General features: G+C 45.4%; 1 protein-coding gene across 1 annotated transcript; it reads right to left on the reverse strand.

Annotated features, from left to right (window-relative positions):
• Nucleotides 1-1199: 1199 nt before the first annotated feature.
• Nucleotides 1200-22201, reverse strand: zgc:158376 (uncharacterized protein LOC100101643 homolog). Its single transcript, XM_056582079.1, has 11 exons — nt 21432-22201; nt 18642-18842; nt 13962-14105; nt 12361-12447; nt 11859-12050; nt 11605-11637; nt 10007-11484; nt 8540-8703; nt 7964-8125; nt 6632-6853; nt 1200-6444 (listed from the first exon to the last, which is right to left on the reverse strand). Exons 2-11 carry the CDS (start codon nt 18825-18827, stop codon nt 6185-6187), a joined length of 2928 nt encoding a protein of 975 aa, XP_056438054.1. The 5' UTR covers nt 18828-18842; nt 21432-22201; the 3' UTR covers nt 1200-6184.
• Between the last annotated feature and the right edge of the window lie 58 nt (nt 22202-22259).

Genomic DNA, 22259 nt, shown 5'->3' on the forward strand with positions numbered 1-22259 from the left:
CTGCTGTAGCGAAAACTCTCCTCCCCTCGCTCTCTCTCCCGCGCTACCGCTGGGCTGAGAGGATCTGGAATTTTGCGTTATCCCGGTCTACCGCAACGTAAATTCCGGTCTTTTACTTCCTATGAGCTCTATAGCCAGTCTACGGTCCCCGAAACGAGAAGAAGAAGAAAATGAAAAGAATATCTACAAAAACAAGAAGGACTAAGAGACTAAATATGTATTATTTTTTTTTTTTTATGTGATAAAGCAAGAACCGTAACTTGTTACAGTAACGGATATCCAGCTTTCTCGCCGCTAAAGTAATGTAACTGAAAGTCCCTCCCTCTCTCTCGCCAATAGCGCTCATTTAGAGCACTCCGTTCCATGCGTTCCGTCGCGTGATGAGAACGCCTGGGAGAACGATATTTCTACATGTCAAGCACGCATGGTGATAGTTTATTGGAATAAGGCCTCATACAACTTCATTAGCCCAAAAAAACACACATCGACATTCGGACTTATCGGGGACAGACTCTCATCGGACTTTTTTTTTTTTTTTTTTTAATTGTTTTATATGGATCAGAATGTTGGCGACAATGCTTTCTCCACACAATTATTTCAAATCGCTCTGTCAAATGAGATAGCCTGATGAGGAATTAACCGTAAAAAATCTGCCAAATATTTGCCCTCAAGGTGGTAGATTTAGGCTAATAAATCCATAATTAACTTAAATTATTACTTTATGAAACGTCCGGCGAGCAATTCAGAGAATAAACTTAACAATGCTGAGATTAATATGGTGTGATATTTAATTTTTTTAAAAGAGAGCCCATTTGAAAACACCTCGCTATAGTATAATAAAAATAATCATACTGTAACCTACGTCTCTCATTTGCCCCGAGCACCGCAATATTTGAGAAAGGTGTCAATGTTAACTGCCACCTTATAGGTTATTTCCTGTCCCGTCTGTTTCATACTTAATTTCTTCCGTCTAACTTTCCTTCACTGCATGTTCTCTCGGCCTCAAACATTTAAGAGTGGCATGCAGATCAAAATGAGGCACATCCAGACAACGGGATGTTTGATAAAAGAGCTCTCGTTGCCAAGAGTGGTAGGCTACTGCATTTTCCCCTCCAATGTATAGGCCTACTACTTGGCATTATTTGAACTAATGTTCACAATTGCTCAATTTCTTCAAATTGTTCATCACCACAGGACATTTTAGGCAACACATAAGAAATGAACAGTCCAACATTTATAAAAAACAACCCCATTGTCTTTATTTAGTTAGTCATTTTACAGTAGTCACTCATAAGTAGCTGCCTTAAGTTGGTCTTTTTCTGTCTCTTTTTCCAACATTCCTCATTTTCCCCATAAACACAATGGAAGAGCCCAGGGATAAAGATTTCAAAAAAGTAAAACAAAAAATGTAACTGAATGAAATGGGAAAAAATGCCCACATTCACAACACAAACAGCAATTTGGCAATATTGGATGTTGGTGGAAGGATCCAGTGCATTTGAAAAGAAATGAGGATAAGCAAAAGGTATGGTTTTCATGTCATGGGGAACTTTACCTAGATATTGTCATGGGAAATGGGCAATGACACTTTGATACATATTACTTTCAAATTGGATAAGAGCGGTTTGAGATCCTAGGATTAGCTACCAATCAGAGCTGATTTCCTCCGACATTCTTCCATTTGATTTAATGGAACGTGGCCAGCAGCTGACATGCACGGCGTATTTGCATCCCTTACAAAACCAGGCCAAGTTCAGGTTACTTGACCCTCTAATAAGCCACAGAAAAAGAAAAAAAGAAAAGAGAAAATATAAACAATACAAAAATAAATTGACCCATTCACACTTTGAACAATTTCAGACATCGCAACGTTGATCAGGTGCATCTATGGCACGATGAGGCATTTTCCTGCACTATTGACAATGGGCCCGACCGGCCTGTCTGCTGGGAACCCACCAGCATCCTGGCATCACAGTACATAAAAAATGGCTGCGCCAATAGGACAAGCAGCAAAGCCGCATTGCAATTGAACCACAATGACTTTTTCTTCTCCATCTATTGGCCTGCAACAATAGGTCTAGCTTCTTGCAAAGCAGCTGTGGAACCCACTAGCCAAGATACAGGCTTTTCTACTAAGCTCTACCTTGACAAACAAATGTTGCCGTAATTCCTTTTTATGATTTAATCATCAAAATAAAATAGTTCCCTGCATCATTTGGCTAGGTATGATTTGTCACGTACATTTTAAGTATACACTTTGAACTTTTTTTCTATGGCCATTCCTGCCCACTGACACCCTGTGCGCGCGCACGCACGCACGCACGCACGCACGCACGCGCGCACGCACACACACACACACACACACACACACACACACACACACACACACACACACACACACACACACACACACACACACACACACACACACACACACACACACACACACACACACACACACACGAGAGCCTCGTGTTTTGACAGTAATTAAACCCTTATCGATAGCTCTGTTCAGATAGTCAGTTTTTTCTTTCAACCATGCGACAACCGAATACCTAATTTATAAAAGTCTCTAAAGCACAATTGATATTGCGTGCACACAAAACCAGATTTTAAGTTTAACTGTGTATATGGAACTGATAGACGTATCCTTATTTATATAGAAATAACCTTGTCTACATATTTTAGTGTTATGCATAAGTATGGTATTGGGTAAATGTACAGAAAGTTAAACTTTATAAATTAGGCATTTGTCTGTTTTTTGGTGGGAAAAAATAATTGATAGACTCGCATAACCCGTTCACAATAAAAAGAAAAGGTAAAAATAAAAAAATGTATCAAAACGTAATGAAAAGGCGATAAATAACACATAAAATAAAATCCTGAACCTGTGACCATAAATGTGATGTTTGCACATTTCTATTCAAACCCACATCGGTATGGTGATTAAGGGAAGTATGCCTTTAGTATTGAATGCTAGTGTTCCACTGATCATATATCTGTTTTGGGGGAGAGGAATCTCAGACAAATAGTAAAAGATGTGTGGATGGATGAGTCACTCAGACCAGAAGAGATGGAAAATGCAAGAGACTTGTTTGAGGTGAAAGTTGAAGACGACCACACACACACACACACACACACGGTTGATGTGTGTCATCCATCTGTAGTTGGACACTCTCTCTACCTCCATTTGAAACTGGACACAGGATAGATAATAAAAGGCAAGGCTTCATGTTATAGACACAAGCACGCCATTTTAGTTCCAAGTTGATCAAATGATTTGTCTCTTTGAAATACGGAATGATGACGTTTACATCAGTTCATACTACCTTCCTGAACATGTAGGAACGGGAAGGAATTTCTAACACTACAATACTGTTTTTGGCATACAGCCCACATCAGGAGTCAATTCCTTAAACACAAACTTCTGGCATTGTATGACAATTATATGGCTATGTAAATGGTTATGTATTTGCCGGATATGGCTATGCTTGTAGCAATAAGGAATCCAGCGGATTATAACACTTCAATAAAATGCTATCATTTGCGCCAGTGAGATACACAATACTGTCTTGTTTAAGGAGTGGATGGGATTCCCTCTCTTTCTGGCTTCCAATTGTACATCTATACAAGTGTCATAACCGGTGGACATCTGTGAACTGCATTAATCAGACATGAAACGGGATGGAAGGGAAATGTGAAAGAAAGAAAAACAAAGATTGGAACAAAAGGAAAGTTACCATTGAGCGGCACCCTGGACTTCTAATCAAAACCAAACACAGCATCTTGTTGAATCAAAAACACACCACAAGGCGTTAACATAGACATCATCGGGTGCACGGTTGATTGACATGCTGCATGGACCAGTTTGCAGTAACACCACTCTCTATTCGACAAGAGATGCGGGCAAGGTGGAGAATGGGAGGGAGTGATGAAAATAACCAAGATTGGCAACACCTAAACAGAGGTAAAAGGCAGTGTTAAAAGACGGAGTGCTTGATCCTAGGTTGTTTATTGTCCGTTGAAATTGTCTTTATTTTGTAAAGTTAACACTGAGCTCGTTCCCAAGGCTGTGTTGCCTTAATTATATTGCAGCAAGTCTAGCCCTGAAAGTAGATTCCAGCCCCAGGTTGTTTCTCTCCCATCTTCTATTCATTACCCCACCACTCAGATCTCGTCACACCAAACAGTTTTTGCATTTGCTTCAACACCCAGACCTCATCCCAGAAAAAACAAAAACAAAAACAAAAAGAAAACAAAAACAGAACAACAACATCCCAGATGCGGCTTGTCGGTGAGCTTGGGGGCGCGGGGGGGAGTGGTTTGGTTGGCACAGCCAACATCTGATAGGTACATTCATTATAATCTCCGTCAGCGTAGCTACCCAGCTAGCTCAATGGAGGGAGTGTGTCTGCCGGCTAGCCAGTCATTTCAAAGAGCAACGCAACTGCCCCACCAATAGTGCTGAATAATGAGGGCTGGTGGGCGCTGCTGGAACTGAAAGCAAAAAAAAATGGTTTCCATGTATTTTCCCCTGCAGTCAGGTTCGTCTCATTCAATAGCATGAAGGAAAAAAAAAAAAGGTGACCTGGTGAAATGTGTCGAACACTAAAGACACTCGAGACGAGTTATCGACTCCCTACGGATAGGTTGTCAGATTTCCTTGCTCCCAGTGAAGACTCGATGTGCAGAGTGCGTAACCATGGACACCATTTTCTTTCATGACCCACAGTACGGTGTTACGTCACAGATTTGTTTTGGGAATTGCAACACCAGATAATACTGTCCTTGCCAATATACCAGTGCCTTAATATAAGTAGGTCAATGCTATCACGAAGCACTAGTACCAATACATCAACTTTAGACAGAGTAGTGTAATCAGAATACTAAAGGAAGAAGGCCAGCTGTTCATCCACAGACTAGGGCAGGGAATAGGTTACAATATACAGAAGATGGTCCCTAAACTGTTCATTTTGAAAAATTAATGCCCCACGTTAATCAAAACAATTGTAAGTAATATCATAACACTAATTTTCTCCCAATTTGTCAGTTTAGATGTCTCAAGGGTGTCCCAATGTTTACATTTTGGCAAATTTACTTAAGTTCTCGATTTGGGAGTTTTCACATATCATAAAAAATGTCTAACCTTTGTTTTAGTCGGTCGAGATTTTAACCCATTTCTAACACAATGAAACATTACCTATTGTGCAACCTACCCCGTTCCAAAAGCGGGCCTACTGAATGGGGCATGGTGGGGGCCTTACATTGTTGCATCACTTGTACATGGACAAAAGTCTGACTTCCCGGCTGAATTTCTATTCATAGCCATTATTATTTGGGAGAAGAAATATTGACAGAGGAGTGGCCTCGAGGACAGGTTCAGCACGGACTTGACCCAGCAATTGCGAGTGGAACTGATGGTCTTTGCACTAGAAGCTACTGGACAATACATCTGATTCCCAGAAAAAATATTTGTAAATATATGAAATACTGTGTCTCCCCCTCCGCCCCCCCAGCTCTGTTCCCCAAGTTTCGCAGCTATTAAAGAGCAAGTGAATGGCATGATTGGTTGCAAGGGAAAGAGATGGGAAAAGGGGAAGAGGAGGGAGGGTAAAGTTAAGGGTCATTTACAGTAAACTACAGATATATACACACACCCAAATTGTACAGAGAACAAATATGTACATGCTCCAGGTTTCTTCTTTTACCTTTTCTCCTCCCCCTCCCCCCAAAATCCTTTTCTTCTGTGGTTGACATCGATATACTGTGATCACAAATGATTTGCCTTAATCCAGATGTTGGGAACATGTTGTTTATATCTTTGAGGGTAGCATCTCCAACACTACTGCCCATATCCAGCCCCCCCCCCCAACCCCGCAGGATCCTGGCTTGCTGACTGATATCTTCTGGGTGTGTCTTGTTGATTGACTATGACCAATCCTGGCGGAATGGTCATAGTGTAACAGAAGGGGGGCAGGAAGTCATGGGTGTACCAGGTTAACAACAGGATGAAGAAGCGCGGGCGGACATTAAGGAGAGTCGTCCTATTTTTGAGGCCTTGCATTGACGCGCGTGAGTGCGTGTGCATGTGTACGTCTGTTGTCTGTGTGTGTGTGTGTGTGTGTGTGCGCGCGTGCGTGAGAAAGATATATAGGAGAGTCTGATGACATCATCAAAAGGCGCCTTAGCTGTTCTTCAGCAGTGTCCGGTCTTCCGAGGGGCAGGAGGTGGGAGGCGCTACCGCCGTGACCGAGGACGAGGAAGAGGAGGAGGAGGAGCAGGTGGTGTTGGGGACGGAGGAGGACGATGATGAAGGGTTGTGGGGGAAAGAGAGCAGCTGGCCGCTGTCCGAGGAGAGGAGCGAGCAGAAGCGCAGGTCCACCGTCTGTAGGGAGGCGCAGCGCCGCAGCAACGGCACGCACTGTTCCGTCACTTTCACGCAGCCTTGGAGAACACGCGCGCACACACACACACACGCATCAAACAGACACCATTTGATCTTTCGTTACCTCCAAACGTAATATCAACACACTTTACAATCCACTTGCGAGAAGACAATAATTTAAACACAGCATGAACAGTGTTTAGCTTGAGTGGGTGTACGCGTGTCATTTTGCGTGCGTGTGTGTACCTGCTAAGTTGATGTGCGTCAGGGTGTCCCTCAGCGGGGAGATGGAGGAGGTCAGGGTGTGAACTGTCTGGTCTGTGATGTTGCCACATTGGCTCAAGTCCAACTTTGCCAATTGAGGCACGTAGCGCACCAACAGGCGCGACGAAGCGTCCGTCAGGTCGAGACCGGCCAATCGCAGCTCGGTCACGTTCTGGAACCGCCCGCCTCTGGTTTCACCGTGGGCTGTCCGGGCCGAGGAGGGAACACAGGAAATGGGACGTGGCTATGATTATGAAAACTTTGGTAACGTATTAAGGAGGCAGTTAAGGCACGTGGCCGGGGAAATCTCAAAGCAAGCTCTGTAGCATTAAAAATGAAAAATGCGCTCCACAGCAGTATCGGAATGACTCTCGGGTAACTCTCCCTTTTTATTATCGCCAGATCTTCCCTCACTGCTCTTTAATGGCTGTGGACCATGGGCCATTGGGCAGTCCATCAAGAGGTATTTCCTCACAGCGAAACATTAAACTAATGCCATTTGCCTAACCGACGCAGGAGAAAACAATCTGTAGAGGGAACTGAGAGCAGGTAGGAGCCCAGTGTTGTGCTACATTAGACCCCCTCTACATCGGAGACCCTACTCAATTATTTGAGCCCTTGCCTTGATCCCTTTTATCCCACAGCTGTATGCAGACCATGTTTACCTTTTATGTCTTTTTTATTTGCGTTTCTATTTTTCATGGGTCTTCGCGGGGACCTTGTTTTCAAACACAGCACTGGCCATCATCCCTGTCGGCTTGATCGGGCACATTTCTATTGCCACTTATTTTGAGTGTAAGTTTGTGTATATACAAATCATAGCATATTTAAAGCACTTTATGCATCTGTTTTGTATAAGTTGCAAACGTTAAGTATATATAAAGCTTATTATTATTATTATCAAAACTCACCTGTTCAAACTCGCACACAACGTCTAACTGATCACTGTTTTGATTGTTTGTTTTGTTTTGTCTTGTTTTTGTTTTATTTATTTTTTATTTTTTATGTTTATTTATTTATTTTTTCCACAATGTCTTGTTTTTTTTTTTAAACGATTTATGATGACTATATGCTCTGTAAGGTGACCTTGGGTGTCTTGAAAGGCGCCTCTAAATTAAATGTATTATTATTATTATGATAATCATTATTATTACAACTTGTCGTACAGCACGAGGTGAGCTCTCAAGGCTCATTAACGGGCAGGATAGTGTAGTGGTTACTAGGGTGATTTTCAGCCATACTAATCACCCACTCCAAGCTCTGATAATCAAGTCTCAGCCCCTAGGGAGTAAGAGGCGTATGCAGCAGGGCTACCTATCCGCGTGTCGGGCGGGGGCGCCAGCAGCTCCCGGAGATGGGAGTCCTTCAGCTCCTCCACCCGGCTGAGGTCCAGCAGCTTGAGGCAGGGACAGACGGCCTGACACAGGGCCGACACCGACGACCAGGGACAGCCGGACACGTTCAGCTCTAAGAGGCCTGGGAGGAGGACGGGGAGGGGATGAGCGTCGGTGAGGAGAGCAGGAGTACGATGCGGGGTTAGTGAAGAAGGGGGATGAGTATTTTCATTGAGAGTCCTCATTTAGTCAGAACATCCAGACAAAATGAAGGGAAATATTTATTTTTGTTCATTTAATTGTAATAACTAAATAAAACTACAACAATATTAACCGCAATGAAATAAATAGAAAATAAAACATTAACAAAACAAATCAAAGGAGGGACATGTGTTTGGTGAAGTACCACACGTATTTAGCACACACACACACACACACACACACACACACACACACACACACACACACACACACACACACACACACACACACACACACACACACACACACACACACACACACACACACACACACACACACACACACACACACACACCTTGCAGGCGATTGATGAGCCACATGAGCTGTTTCTTGGAGATGTTCGTATAGCCCAGGTTCAGGGAGACGGGCTGCCGGCGGATTATACCACTCAGCATGGGAGGGGTGATGGAGCGCTGTCTGCTCAGGTCAATCTGGGTCCACAATCGCTTGTCACAACACCTGGAAGGGCGCACACATATTGTTGTGGATACGAGCTATCGGCTACGTCATTGCTTTTAGAATAGACTAATTATGTTTGGCTATTTGTATTATTTAAAAACAGGTTCTCCCTGCTGCACCTTACTCTTGTCATTATTGTCATTGAAGAAGTACCAACAGAAAAATGGTGTTATGCTATAGAACAATAGACAAACGCCTGATAATGAAGGTGGTAATAGCTCATGAATGGCTTCAGGCAAAATGCAGGAAGCAAAAACAGTTACACCTACATATTTGATTGTGTGGAACAGAAGCAACAGTATACCGAAACCCAGACAACGGGATGGCTGCAAATTGCAGACTTAAAACGATTATCTTGTGTTATATTGTCACATTAGGTCACTTTTTCTATTGGAATGATCCAGAGCCCTACTGAAATTAGGCACAGATCACACCGCGCATATCAGCACACGCACATCAGCTTAGAGCATCTCACACACACACGTATTTATTTAATTGGATGTCATTTTATCATGCTTTGTATAATTTCTCCCTGCACCTGAAAGGTAGCTCCTTCCCCTCCTCAATTGAAAGTCGATGCGTTAATTTGCAGTTTGCATTTGTGCCTGCTCACTTCTTAGTTTGCATTTGTGCTCAAATCCTGGCTACGTTTGAAGCCAATATGTGTACTGCTGCCAATTCACTAGGCTCCCAGTTCAGACCGGGGAACCCCTTTTGTCCTGCGTTTCATTGATTGATTAAAGGTTGTGCCTACAATGTGACTATAAAAGTCATGAACATTGAAGATGTTCAGTAGAAGCTAATTGTGTCTTCCCCATGATGATGTTCTATTAAACCAAATACTTGGTTAATTGCTGTCAAGAAGGGACCTTAAATAATGACCCTGTCATACTGACCAAATTCTGGGATTTGACAAATGGCTTCAGTTGTGAGTTGTGCAGCTTCCTATAAACCCTGAATGAAACCTATAAAAACGAGTGATCCCCATAAGTGCTGCCAATAAAACAAGTGCAGAGGTAATTAAGTGCTTCTTCCTATAATACAAGTGAATCCTATAAGCAACTGCATCCTATAAGTGCTTCTTACTGTAAATCAAGTGAATCTTACAAAATCCAAACACAGGATGGACCTGTCCATTTAAAAACATGCAGCCCTAAACTAGGATGCAAGCTCGACCAGACAGATCCCAGAGTAGACTGCTGCGCACCCCCTACAGTACCCCCCAATCACCACTAGGGGGCCTGAGCGCTGTCATTGGAGCACCACTGCTCCATGTCACCATTGCAGGCTGCCCCGTACTCACCAGCGGCTCCAAGTGCGACAGACCCTCATGCAGACGCACAGCTCCCGCTGGCTGAGGTACTGGAAGACATGCATCCAGACGTCCCGCATCATGATGTGCGAGGCGCCTGAGTCCAGGGGCAGGCAGCTGGGCTCGGGGCAGGCTGGGGGCGGACGCACCAGGTGCCTCTCCATCTGTACGGGCCGGGGCGGCGAGGGGACGGCAGGCGGGCTGCGTTTCATCATCTGGGAGCGGGGCGTGAGCCGGGACGGCTGGGAGCGCGGCGACGCCGCCATCGCCGACATGAGCAGCCCGCTGGCGCCTGCGTTCCCCCCGCCGCCGCCGCCGCCGTTGGACGTGGGGATAAACGAGGAAGAGGTGGAGGACGAGGAAGAGAGACTGATGCTGTTGTTGTTATTGTTGGCATTGGTGCGTGACCCTGTGGACGTCTGGTTCTTGTTACGGATCTTATTCCCGCGGCTGCCGCTGCCCTTATTCCCGCCCCCACCGTGTCTGTGATTGGACAACACGCCGCTGGCGTTCTCCTTCTCCCCGGCCTCCCCTCCGCCGCCCCCTGCCCGCTCCCTCCCTCCGCCCCCCCGGGTCCTCCCGTTGCGCGCCTCCTGCCCGTTGCTGCGCTGCTTCCCCGTGAAGCCATCCGAGTAGCCGGAAGACGGCGGCGTCTGATTGGAGGAGAGCGGCGAGGGTGGAGGCAGCGAGGAGGAGTTCTTCCTTGTCCTTTCTGAGGTCAGGGTCTCTTCCTCGTCGTCTCCATCCACCATCACGGGCCCCTTCCTGCCCCGCTGCGGCGGGACGCCTCCATCTCCTCCTCCTCCTCCACCACCTCCTCCACCTCCTCCACCTCCCCCCCTCCGCCGCGCCTTGTCGGCCACGCTCACCGGAGGCTCCTCCTCCCGCTTCCTGTCCTCCTCCTCCTCCTCTTCCTCCTCCTCGGCGCCTCCTCCCTCCCCCTCGGACTCCTCGCTGGCGCTGAAGCCCAGCTCCGCCAGCCGCCGCTCCCTCTCTCGCTCCCGCTCCCGTTCCCGCTCGCTGCGGCTCCGCTCCCGCTCCCCCCGGCTGCCCCCACCCCCGCTGTTGCCGTAGGCGATGGCGGGGGGTGGAGGAGGTGGCGCCGGGGAGGAGGAGGAAGGGGAGGAGCCCCCACCGCCGCCGCCGCCACCGCCGCCGGGCTCCCGGGAGGAGTCGTCCGAGTCGGACTCGGAGTCGGACTCGGAGCTGGAGGAGCTGGAGGAGGAGGACTCGGGGAGGCGCTCCAACAGCTGGCACATCCGCTTGAAGCGCTCCAGCTTCTCCCGATGGTGCGAGCGCTGGTCGGCGCTCGACGGACCCCCGCCGCCCGCGCCTCCTCCGGCCTGGGAGGAGGAGGAGGAGGAGGAGGAGGAGCCCTGCCCTGCTCCACCACCACCTCCGCCGCCGCCGCCGCCGCCGCCCCCGGAAGAGCCCGGCCCGTTGGACTCGGATGCCTCCGTCTTCGGTTTCTGCAGAGAGTGGACGGCGGAAAATGAGTGGGGTTGAGTGACAGATACAGACAGAGGTCATGTGATGCTTGACGAAAGAGTTACTGTGAATCTGTGCGGGGATCACACACAAACACACACCTTTTTTAGGCGTTTTTCGTGGGCCCCCTTGATCTAGAGGGCAGACGGAAAGAGATACACAAGCGGTTCGAGTCATTCTCCAAGTAGTCTCCGTTGCATGGAAAAATATTCACAAACAATTCAAAGGTTAGAAGAAAAAAAAGAAGAGAAAATCATTCTAATAAAGACAAACGATGAAATGACTTAAGAAGACAGTGAAGAGGATCACACGATACACCGTCGGAGAACAAACAAACGCATGGCATCCCGCTTACCTTCTTCTTGGGCCCACTGTCCTGGGGCTGCTCCTTCTCCTTCTTGCGCTTGTGGCCCCCGTCCGCCCGGCCTCCGTCCTCCAGGGTGGAGGAGGGCTGCGCCTTCTTCTTGGGGGGCGGGTCGTCCGTCAGCTTCCATCGACCGACCTCGCCGCTGTCCAGACGCCGCTTCCCGGACCCGTCGGCCTGGTCCTGGATGGACACGGGCGGTACATAGTGAACCCGGCAGGCCAAACCCTTAAGCAGCTGATAACAATCGCAGCCACTCGCTTCCACGTCGTGGAAATAAAAATGTAATTAATATATGACCTCATAAAATGCAAGTTCACCCTTTATAACGTCACAGTTGTACATATCCAGAAAATGAATGAATTCATAAAACAGGAAACAAAAAAAAAAAAAATGTATTGATTTTTGTTCAACTCATGAAAAAGTAAAACAACGCCACCCCTCGGCGGGTCCCCCCACAGTGGGGGTCTCACTACCACTCCGGGGGTCTCACCTTGCTGGTCTTGCCCTCCTTGTGGCACTTGGGGCACTCCCAGCAGTTGGGGATCTCGTCGTTGATGATGCCTTCTGCTTTACCCATCTGAGGACAGCAAGACATAGAACCTGATGTCAACCAGTGTTTGGATGGACAAATACATGCGCATACATTGCCATTTAAGGGCAAGGATGTTGACAAGTTCAGCTTGGGTTTTTAAACTACACTGCTCCTATTGTGTATTTTGAAATATTCTTTAACACACGTTTGCATCTTTTTATTTGACATTTGCATCTCTTTGATTCTTACTACCGCCATCTAGGGCTGCTCGATTACGGAAAAAATTATTACGAATATTTTGTTCAATATTGAAATCACGATTATTCAAACGATTATTTTTGAGTTTGAAACATGAGGCCTTTTTATTCAGCATGTCTCTCCAAATAAGCACTTTGTAACTGAGACTTTGAAATTTCTTCTTTAGAAAGTACACAAAATGGTCAAAATGAGGTCCAGCTGCACTTTCTATCAAACATTTAATTAAAAAAATAAAATAAAAAAAATAACCAAAAATTCGATTATATTAGTTTTGTGATCATTTGACGCTAAAATCAAAATCGCGATCAAAATTTGATTAATCGCCCACACCTACCGCCATCGTTACTTTACTGTTGTGTGCTTGGATACATTTCCTAGCTGGTATAAATAAACAAAATCTTTATTGATCCCAAAGTGCCATACAGACACAGACAATATAATTATGATTCAATGCAGACGTCACATCTACTTTTCCCTTCATTATATGTGGGGCGAGTTGAAACATGTTCCAACTGCCACTATAAAGACACGTTTAACATGTAACATCATTGTTATTCATAGCGCAGATGAAAAGAAGAAACACACGGCAACACAATTTCTGGACGAGTTGACCCACTTTCCACTTGCAGATGAAGAACAAGCTTGGCGGATCTTTTGTTATCTTTTACACCCTCACTGTGTCAAGCGGATCATACGAACTTTGTAGATGTTCCATTATTTCTTCTATGCAAGGCATATTTATACTCTTATCATGTCTATGTGCTTGCCAGAAGAAACGTTTTCAAGAAGAGAACAAAAAAAAAATAACACCAAAATAACTCACTAATAACTAAAAATAATCTATAAATCCTTATAAACATGTGTACCCATTGCCGACGCATCATTCTGTGACTGCCTCAGATATCAGCTGACTGGGCACATAACGTGCAAGCACTTTTTCAGGACGTACGTTTACAGTAGCACTAAGTTGCACACACACACACACACACACACACACACACACACACACACACACACACACACACACACACACACACACACACACACACACACACACACACACACACACACACACACACACACACACACACACACACACACCAGGGGCCACACCTATTAAGACAGCTGGACTGATGAAGTGCGGGTGTTACCGGACATGACAGACACATCAGAGAGAGTCGTGTGTCTGCGCGTGTGTGTGTGTGCGTGTGTGCCTGCGTGTGTGTTAGAGCTAGTCATATGGGGATGAGCAAGAGGGCCAGCACATCCCATCCATCATAGCCACACACACAAGTACACACCTTGAGGCAGCTGGGGTGGATGATCTCGTTGCAGATGGTGCACTCCATGAGGGAGAGGCTGAACTTCTCCTCCTCCGAGTCCACCGTGTCCTCCTTCCCCGCTTCGCCGCACGCAAAGCACACTGCTGTATGGGGCAGCACCGGCTGCAGACAGAGAGGAACATGAATCAATATACATTCATCAAATACCAACAATGTTAGGAACAGGAGGTCTGGTTAAAAGGAAAAATCCAAAACAGGAAATAAGGTGTAGACGTGAATGCCTTGAATTCTTGGCTTGTTTGTATTGTTATGAGTTGGAGCCGAGAGCTCGCTGCTATAGCTATAGCGTGCGATCCCTAGGTAGTGGGATGATTGTGACCGGGCATCGCACCGTCCTCTGTTCCCCATGTGCTGTGGCATGCTGCTCGTACTGCTGCTGGCCTTGCATCAGTCAAGACATTGACATGTTGTTTTTCTATTGGCACGTTTTGCCGCGCGGAACCGTAAAAGGGGGTATATTCAACTGAATTCATCATTGCGGATATCAATGTGTGTCGCCGTCCCTCTGAGACAACCCAAATATATTTAATGCGTCTAAACAAATCAATATGATTTTATGGTAGGTTATAATATAAAACTAAACAGACATTCAAAGTGTGAGGGTTGTTGTGTCATCGCCACAAGACAAGCGCGTTATCAGTTAAAGACACACCTTCACGCGGCAAGCCCTGTTGTAATGGAAATACAGATCCCTTTGGCGTACCGTACTGTACTGTACCTTGCCGGTTGATTATAGTGGAAAAACACTGATAAACACTTGTAGAATCACTCGTAGTTCCAATAGAATAAAGGAGATACAATTAGCCAGGAACAATGTTTGATCCTATGTTAATTGACTGATTTATTTTAATCTGAATCATTTGCAGGCGGAGGCTAATACAGGGATAAGTAATGATGGTCTGATTTCCATGGCAGCTAACCCAGGGAATAGCAGGCTTGTTTCGGCTGATAAGTCAACTGCCGGAAACCATAATAAATTAGTTTTTGAGTTCATATTTCACAACCACCCATTTGTGCTCCTGTCCATCAGCTCAGTTTAAATGCCCCTTTTAGATATTAACAAGTTTATTAATCATTAAAAGAATTGTGAGGACACATTATAGAACTGTCAATCATTAGACCACATTTCTCTCCAAACCTTTGGTTTCAATTTGCAGATTGGAGCCCTGACAGTCAAAATATCCAAAATTTTCTAGTAATCTGTTCGAACAATTAAAATGTAAATTTGAATATTTCCATATTTTCTATACAAGATTACAAAAGCAAATACAAACTTCTAGTCCCCTAAATTACAAAACTACAGCATAGAGATGCTGACTGCAACATCAAGACAATCCCAATAAAAATCCAGACGACGGTCATACAAATAAATATCCGGATATTATACAACTCCATTAGACTATCGTTAGGAGTGTATTTCAGAAGGACTCATCATGTTGTTGAAACGTTACTAATAAATACTCTTTGAAAATGCAGCTGAAACACTACCCATCATCTGCCACAGCCTGAAATGCATCTGTTCGGACTGCATCTTGGCCCATAAAGAAATGATTAAAGATATTGAAGTGATAAATAAATATATTTATATAAAGAGACACCACACCAGTCATAATTTGAGAAGCCATTGTTCCAATTCAATTCCCCAAACCCACTGGGGACCCTGAACAGCAGACCTATCCAAACGTTGATCGGCTAAAACGCCAACCTGACTGCCAAGTGACCTCTGGGGCATGGAGTCCACGCTACTGTCTGAGCGCTGCCTTGTGGTGCTATGTGACTATGACTCAGCTCAACTGAAACCTCGGGCCCCGGACATAACTCCAGCTCAGCACCAAAGAGGATAGGCATCCGCAGGCAGGCTCTCGTGCGCGCGCACACACACACGCACGCGGGCACGCGCACACGCACGCGGGCACACGCAGACGCACGCGGGCACGCGCGCACACGGGCACGCGCGTGCACACGCACGCGCGTGCACACGCACGCGGGCACGCACACGGGCACGCACACGCACGTGGGCACGCGCGCGCACACGCACACATTATTGCAGAGCAGAAATTCCCATCAATAAGCGAGCTGACAAGGCCGATGCAATAAAAGACAACCAAAACGATGGGGATTGACAGAAATATTTGTATACTCGTCTTAACCATCACCTCCTCCGCCCCTTCTAGAAAGCAGGACGACCAGTCTGGTAGCTCAGCGGTCAAAAACGCTGCTTCATCCACTTCCCCGCTCCCTTCACATCCTTACAGCACAGTACAGTCTCCTCCCAACCATTCCCTCATCCTCCTCAATCTCACTCAGCTCACCCCTCTCTGCCTGTAAATTACCCTTCTGTGGATCAAATGGAAATGCATCCTTAATATCATTCCTATTATCTACTGGGAGTGCCACCACCACCCCCACCCCTACCCTAGGTCTCCACTCATCTCTCTCTCCCCCCATCCCAGAAGCACACTCCTCATTCTACTCCTGCAGCCCCCTACCCTCTGATCCCCCTGGATGCATAAGGAGAGCAACCCACTTCTCCTCCTGCCGTATTACACACATTCTCTCAGGTCCTTCTACTCATCTCCTCCTCCTCCTCCTAATCCTCATCGTTTCTGCTCTCCTCTCCTGGAGTAACAGATACACACACACGCAAACACACACACACACGCACACACACACACACACAAAAACCCTCCCTCCAAACCACCTCTCCCTATATACAGCTCTGTTAGGTGGGGGAGCTTCTGATCAGGGTGGGGGTGAAAGAAGATGCCAGTAATTGTGGAGACGGCTTTAGTGTATCTGTTTCTGTTTGTGAGAGCATCCCTGTGAAACCACAGCCATGGATCAAAGCCAGCTCTCCCTCTCCCCCCCTCTTACAGTCTCTTGCACACGCACACACACACACACACACACACACACACACACACACACACACAGCCAGCAACCATCTCCCGTTGCCATGGAAACCCAGAACAAGTCGCCTGCCAGGCTCCGGCTTTCAGCTGATGCTATTTGAAGCATCGGCATAATCACACCTTGAGTCTTTTAAAAAGACTGTGTGTGTTTCTATGCAGAGCACTGCTATTCTGCTGAACTGATTGCTGTTCATCTTTTCATTTTTTTCAGGTGAAATCGATCAGGGGCTTCAGTTGCAGCAAGTGTATGTCAATGAACGCGTGTGGACTCGCACACACGCGTGTACTCCAAGTGTCCAAAATACCACAGCAGTAGATAATGTCATCACAGAACTCTCTCGCGTGAAAAGACCAGCAAGCTACCTCTGTGTCACAGGAGCCAGGAGGAAGTACGGCTGCTGAATGAATTCTCATTCTCACTTACTTAAATGACAGCTTTGCGGCATCTGATAGAAGCAGAGCATTGGTTCATTATCCTGGGGATCCGCAACGCTGCAGCCCAATATGAAGACCATGTATTCCACATTGAACCATAGTGTCCTGATACATATGGACAGACATGCACACTGCTGTGCTGTTTTAAAATTGCATCAATTAAAGTAATCCAATCCAAACCCAATAGCATGAGATTCTCCTTGCTCAGCTTGTACACTGCCCTGGGATCTCACTCCCAAGCGCCGCCGCCTAACCTAAACCCAATTTATGAGATATATTTCAAACAATTGACCTCCAATGCATATCAACTTATAGTTTCATGTTATTCATTAATTCAATGGCACAATCTAGCAAGCCTTCCCACATGCATCCTCATCTATAGCCTCAAACCGTATAAATATTCGCTGTCCGTTCGGTCTTATCTTCATGCTGAATATCCATTTGCAGTGATTGCTTAAGAATATGTAGTCCAATATGCATCATACGCAGAGGCATGGTCTTGCAATAGTCTGAAGGGAACACTATCCGCATGCTAGGGTTTCTCCACTAACAATTCAATGAACTTTTTATCCATATAGCAAATGTTTTCCAATCAGATCGATAAAAGTAGAACATCAAAATCATAATCAAATAATTGTTTTGGGATTGATGAATCGTTTCGGCACAAACCTGTGCTATTTCCAATTGCCTGAAATAAATGCTTCGATTTATATTATGCATGAAAAATAAAGAAGCGATTAATTGCCGCCATAACAATATTTTTGCTTTCAAAAAAGCTGTCAAAGTAGGTTCCAATACTCCAGATCATACATTTGATAACAATTTGAACCGTTTCATAAGCCTTTATTATGCATAGTATTTTCTCTCACAGCAGCTATGGCACCCCTACTCCTACCTACCCACTGCATTAGAGAGGGAGTAGAACCTCTAACCCTCACAGCAGGAGTGCAATACTTTAGCCATTGAGCTTTCAAAAAGAACATGGTGCTTGACTGTGCAAACCAAGTGTGTGTGTGTGTGTGTGTGTGTGTGTGTGTGTGTGTGTGTGTGTGTGTGTGTGTGTGTGTGTGTGTGTATAAAGTAGGTAACGTTTATTTATACACCAGGGTCCCAAAGTGCTTCAGAAGCATAAAATACAATAAATTAAAATAATATACACAGAAACAAGGTATTAATCCATCAAATGCAGTACAAACCAGCATAGTGCTAGCCCAAAGCCTGCCTGACAAGACGAGTCTTTCTTCCCATGCATGCATGCATGCATGCATGTATGGGATGGTGCTGAACTCACCGCTGTGCACTGTCTCAGGAGGCAGGACTGCTTCATGCGACCGGGCCCGCCAAACTTTTTCATGTCTTTACAGAAGTGGCACTCCCCGCACTCGGTCCGCATGCAGGCCTGGCAGCGCCGGCACCGGGTCCTCCTGCGCCTTGCGCCCCCGCCAGCCCCCCCGCCCAGCGCCTTACTGCCCGACATCCCCAAACAAGTCAGCTGTGGCGGGAGGAGGAGAGGTCAGAGGAACAGGGTTGGTAAATCATCATGGGTATACAGGAGGTGCTACAAGGAGGAGAACAGATCAAGGTGAGGGATAGTAGAGTATGGATAGGTGGAGAGGGAGTGGGAGCAGAGCATGGGGTTAAAAGGAGACAATGACAACAGATGCAGGCACACAGAAGAAAAGAACCTCAGAAACACATTGAAGACACCCAAAAAAGAGAAACAAAACAACACGGGCGAATGTTTAATAATGCACAAGGTAACAAACGAGAAATCCTGCCTGGAGCGGAGATAGCTCATATACATCTCTGTTCCAATACACTGGGGGGAAACAGCATGCATTATACGAGCGACCGAGGGAGAGAGCGAGAAGGAATAGAGAGCATGTGAAGGAAAGAGAGAGAGCAATAAGAGAGCAATAAGAAAGAAAAATAGAGAAAGGAGAGCAATGAGAAACGGAGCAGACAGTGAGGCAGAAGTGAGCTGCCAATGCCTGAAATCAAATGACCCCTGGGTTTTGTTCAAGGAATAATAATGGGCAGGCTATTGATTCCGGTTGGGAAATTCTCTTTAAGTTTAAACCCCTTCAGTTTTACCAGTCAAGAGTGCAGGGTTAGCTACAGAATATCTCCCCTCGGATCTAGAACGGCAATTTGCCGAATCAGCACCATTGAGCTTGCATGCCATCACTGTCTTGCAGCGTTTTGAAGCTTGGGATGAGCCTCGTTCCAACTCTGGATGAAGGATGTCCATTAAGTTTTTTTATCTGTTCACCCATGGTTGAAAGAAATTGAGTCAGCTCCATATTTACACTAAGGGGACTGGACGGTAGACCCAGGCTGGTACGTTTTGGCCAGGGAATTTGCTGGAAGCATGGCGCAATAAGAGGATGCCAACATGAACCAGCTGGTTCTTAAAAATATGAAATCACTGCTTCAAGTGTGTAGATCCATGAGGGCAACTGTTACCCACCCGACACATTACCCTTTAACAGGCTGCCTCTATAGACCATGTGTTGGTACTGGAGGTGCAGCTCCTTGTGTTTCTATTTCTAACACCGTGACAATTACAGCTAATCAGCAGGTTGTGTGTGTGTGGGGGGGGGGGGGGGGGGGGATGCTGCAGCTCTGAATTCAAAAATCCCTATGATTGCTCAGTGCAATAACACCACTGGACTCCGCCAATCCACCCCCCTGGATTCATTGGTGCAGTGACATATCACAGAGTGCCTCACAGATTTGCTTGCCAGCCCTTTTGTATTGGCAACCTTAATCTACTCTGAATCTGCTGAGAATAATTACAGACACTGTTGAGCCAAGCAGGAATCTATGGCTGGGTTGTTTTTGGAGCTGACTGTATAATGTATTGTCTCCGGCAGACAGTTCACTTGAGTCTTACTCTGCGACACACAGGTCATTGAGCTTAGAGTATAGCTACATGCTCTCTTGGCAAAATAACTCACTGATTTCCTCACATAAAACCAGTAATGCACATGAAGAGTACAGTCCCTATATTAGAGAGGCATAATGTATGTGTCAATACCCAATTGAGTTATGTAATCAATACGCAAGATTGATTTTACTTAAAATGAATCAAATTTTACTGTGTGTTAGTTTAGGACTTAATTTGAGAGCCACCATATGGGCTACTGTAGAGTGGTAGATCAATTCAATTGAATAGTGACTTTTCTATTTACCTTTCAATTTAGCTTCAAGAGTGGGGACGAAAAAAGACACGGTGGGAGCAAGAAAAGGGGTGTGACACTGCAGAAACAGAATGTTTCTCAAAAAATAAACATCTCGGGTATCTCTACAGCCGTTTACTTTCAGCTTTTCTCTTCGCAATCTTTTTCACAGACTAAAAGTAATGGCCAGGGCTGGATAACCCAATTTCTGGCTTTACCTGGTTGTTACATTCTGCAACTAGCCTATTTCAACTGATTGATCCAGCAGTTGTTAAGCATTTATATATATTTCGATGTGGTACAAAAGTGGGCCAGTTGTTTACAGCTTTAATTGCATGTGTTTTGATGATTGCTAAGCCCAGTGGATTGTGTAATCAATTACTAATGTTTCACATATGAATATTGCACGTTGCGTATAGATTACATCATTTGTAAATTGAAAGATGCGCCAGCGAAATTAGGGAATATATTGTATATTTAAGAAAAACAAAAAATCCCATTACATATGCTAACTTAAGTTAGCTGTTGAAGAATAATGAAGATGCGCATCTGGCACCACTTGCAAGCTAGTTAAGAGCCAGCTAACCGATTTACACAAGGTAGCCTGTAGTAACCTACATTTAGACAGTACAAGAAAATGTACAACGTTAGCCAATGAAATGTTAGCTGTAGCTTTGCTGAAATAGAAGACACCATACAGGATTTAAACAATACATTAAGAATATCCTTATCCCCTCAATATATATTTTATATTAACGTAGACTGGCTAGGTATTCTGCATTCGCCCACTCCAATATGCTTCCTCTTTAATTATTGCTACAGCATCATAAAAATCAAAGTGTTAACCAAGTGATTGCCACAATTGGGTGATGGTGCAGAAATGTATTGCAAGGACTAACCTTTTCGTTTCAGGTCGCATACTCCTTGGTCGCTCATTAGAAATAATATTGGCCAACAGTTAGCTAATGTTAGCTTTGATTTAGCTCTGCTAGCTGTGCGCTTCCTTGTTTCTTTCTCCCTGGCAGGGTGCTGGTAGCTGCTGCTACTACAGCTACTAAGTAACCCCCGTGTAACACACGTTCACACGCGTCCCATGTTGTTAGCTTCAATGCATCAGCTAGCTAGCAGTCTAGCCCCTTCAAAGCTATGTCGCTATGTTCCTAAATCGCTCCTGTATTATGATTGCCCAACGGGTCGATAGCGATAAATTGTAGGGCGCAATGTTGTGTCCATTCCCCTAGCTACTCCTTTCTTTGACCCCCACTCTCCTCTTTTCTTGTTCTGTCTTGCACGTCTTACAACGTGTTCTCCCCGAGGTCTTCCATGCATTTAAAATCAGACATTTATGACAGAGGATGTTTTGGGAAATGGCATACAATGTAGTGCGACAAATGGTTTCATGTGAACGATGTTATGTAAATAAAATGAAAATTGTCTAAATGAAAGGAAAAATTTGAATAGATCACTGTCCGTTGCTATTGTTCTTGTTTTCTATTGTGTGGCGCTTTTGTTACGTGTTTTTGAATCAATGGGGTCAGTGATCTGATAAGAGCAATATGACAGGGTAAAATCCCCTGTGTTCACATTACATCACATAGGTGAGTATCGTTCTCCATTTTTGCCCTGGAAAAATAAAATAAATAAATATTGATAATAAAATATGGGTGCAAAATATGCAAGCCCCTCCTGTTCAGACGTCATGAGCGTGAAGCATTGTTGGATTTGTA

The sequence above is a fragment of the Gadus chalcogrammus genome, chromosome 2, assembly GCF_026213295.1.
Source record: "Gadus chalcogrammus isolate NIFS_2021 chromosome 2, NIFS_Gcha_1.0, whole genome shotgun sequence".
Classification (NCBI taxonomy): domain Eukaryota; kingdom Metazoa; phylum Chordata; class Actinopteri; order Gadiformes; family Gadidae; genus Gadus; species Gadus chalcogrammus.

Coding starts and splice junctions, on each gene's coding strand:
- zgc:158376 (XM_056582079.1), bottom strand. CDS start 18,827: ATGTCGGGCAGTAAGGCGCTGGGCGGGGGGGCTGGCGGGGGCGCAAGG. Junction 12,448..13,961: donor TCCACCCCAGCTGCCTCAAG/GTGTGTACTTGT, acceptor TGCTGTCCTCAG/ATGGGTAAAGCAGAAGGCAT. Junction 11,638..11,858: donor ACAGTGGGCCCAAGAAGAAG/GTAAGCGGGATG, acceptor TCTGCCCTCTAG/ATCAAGGGGGCCCACGAAAA.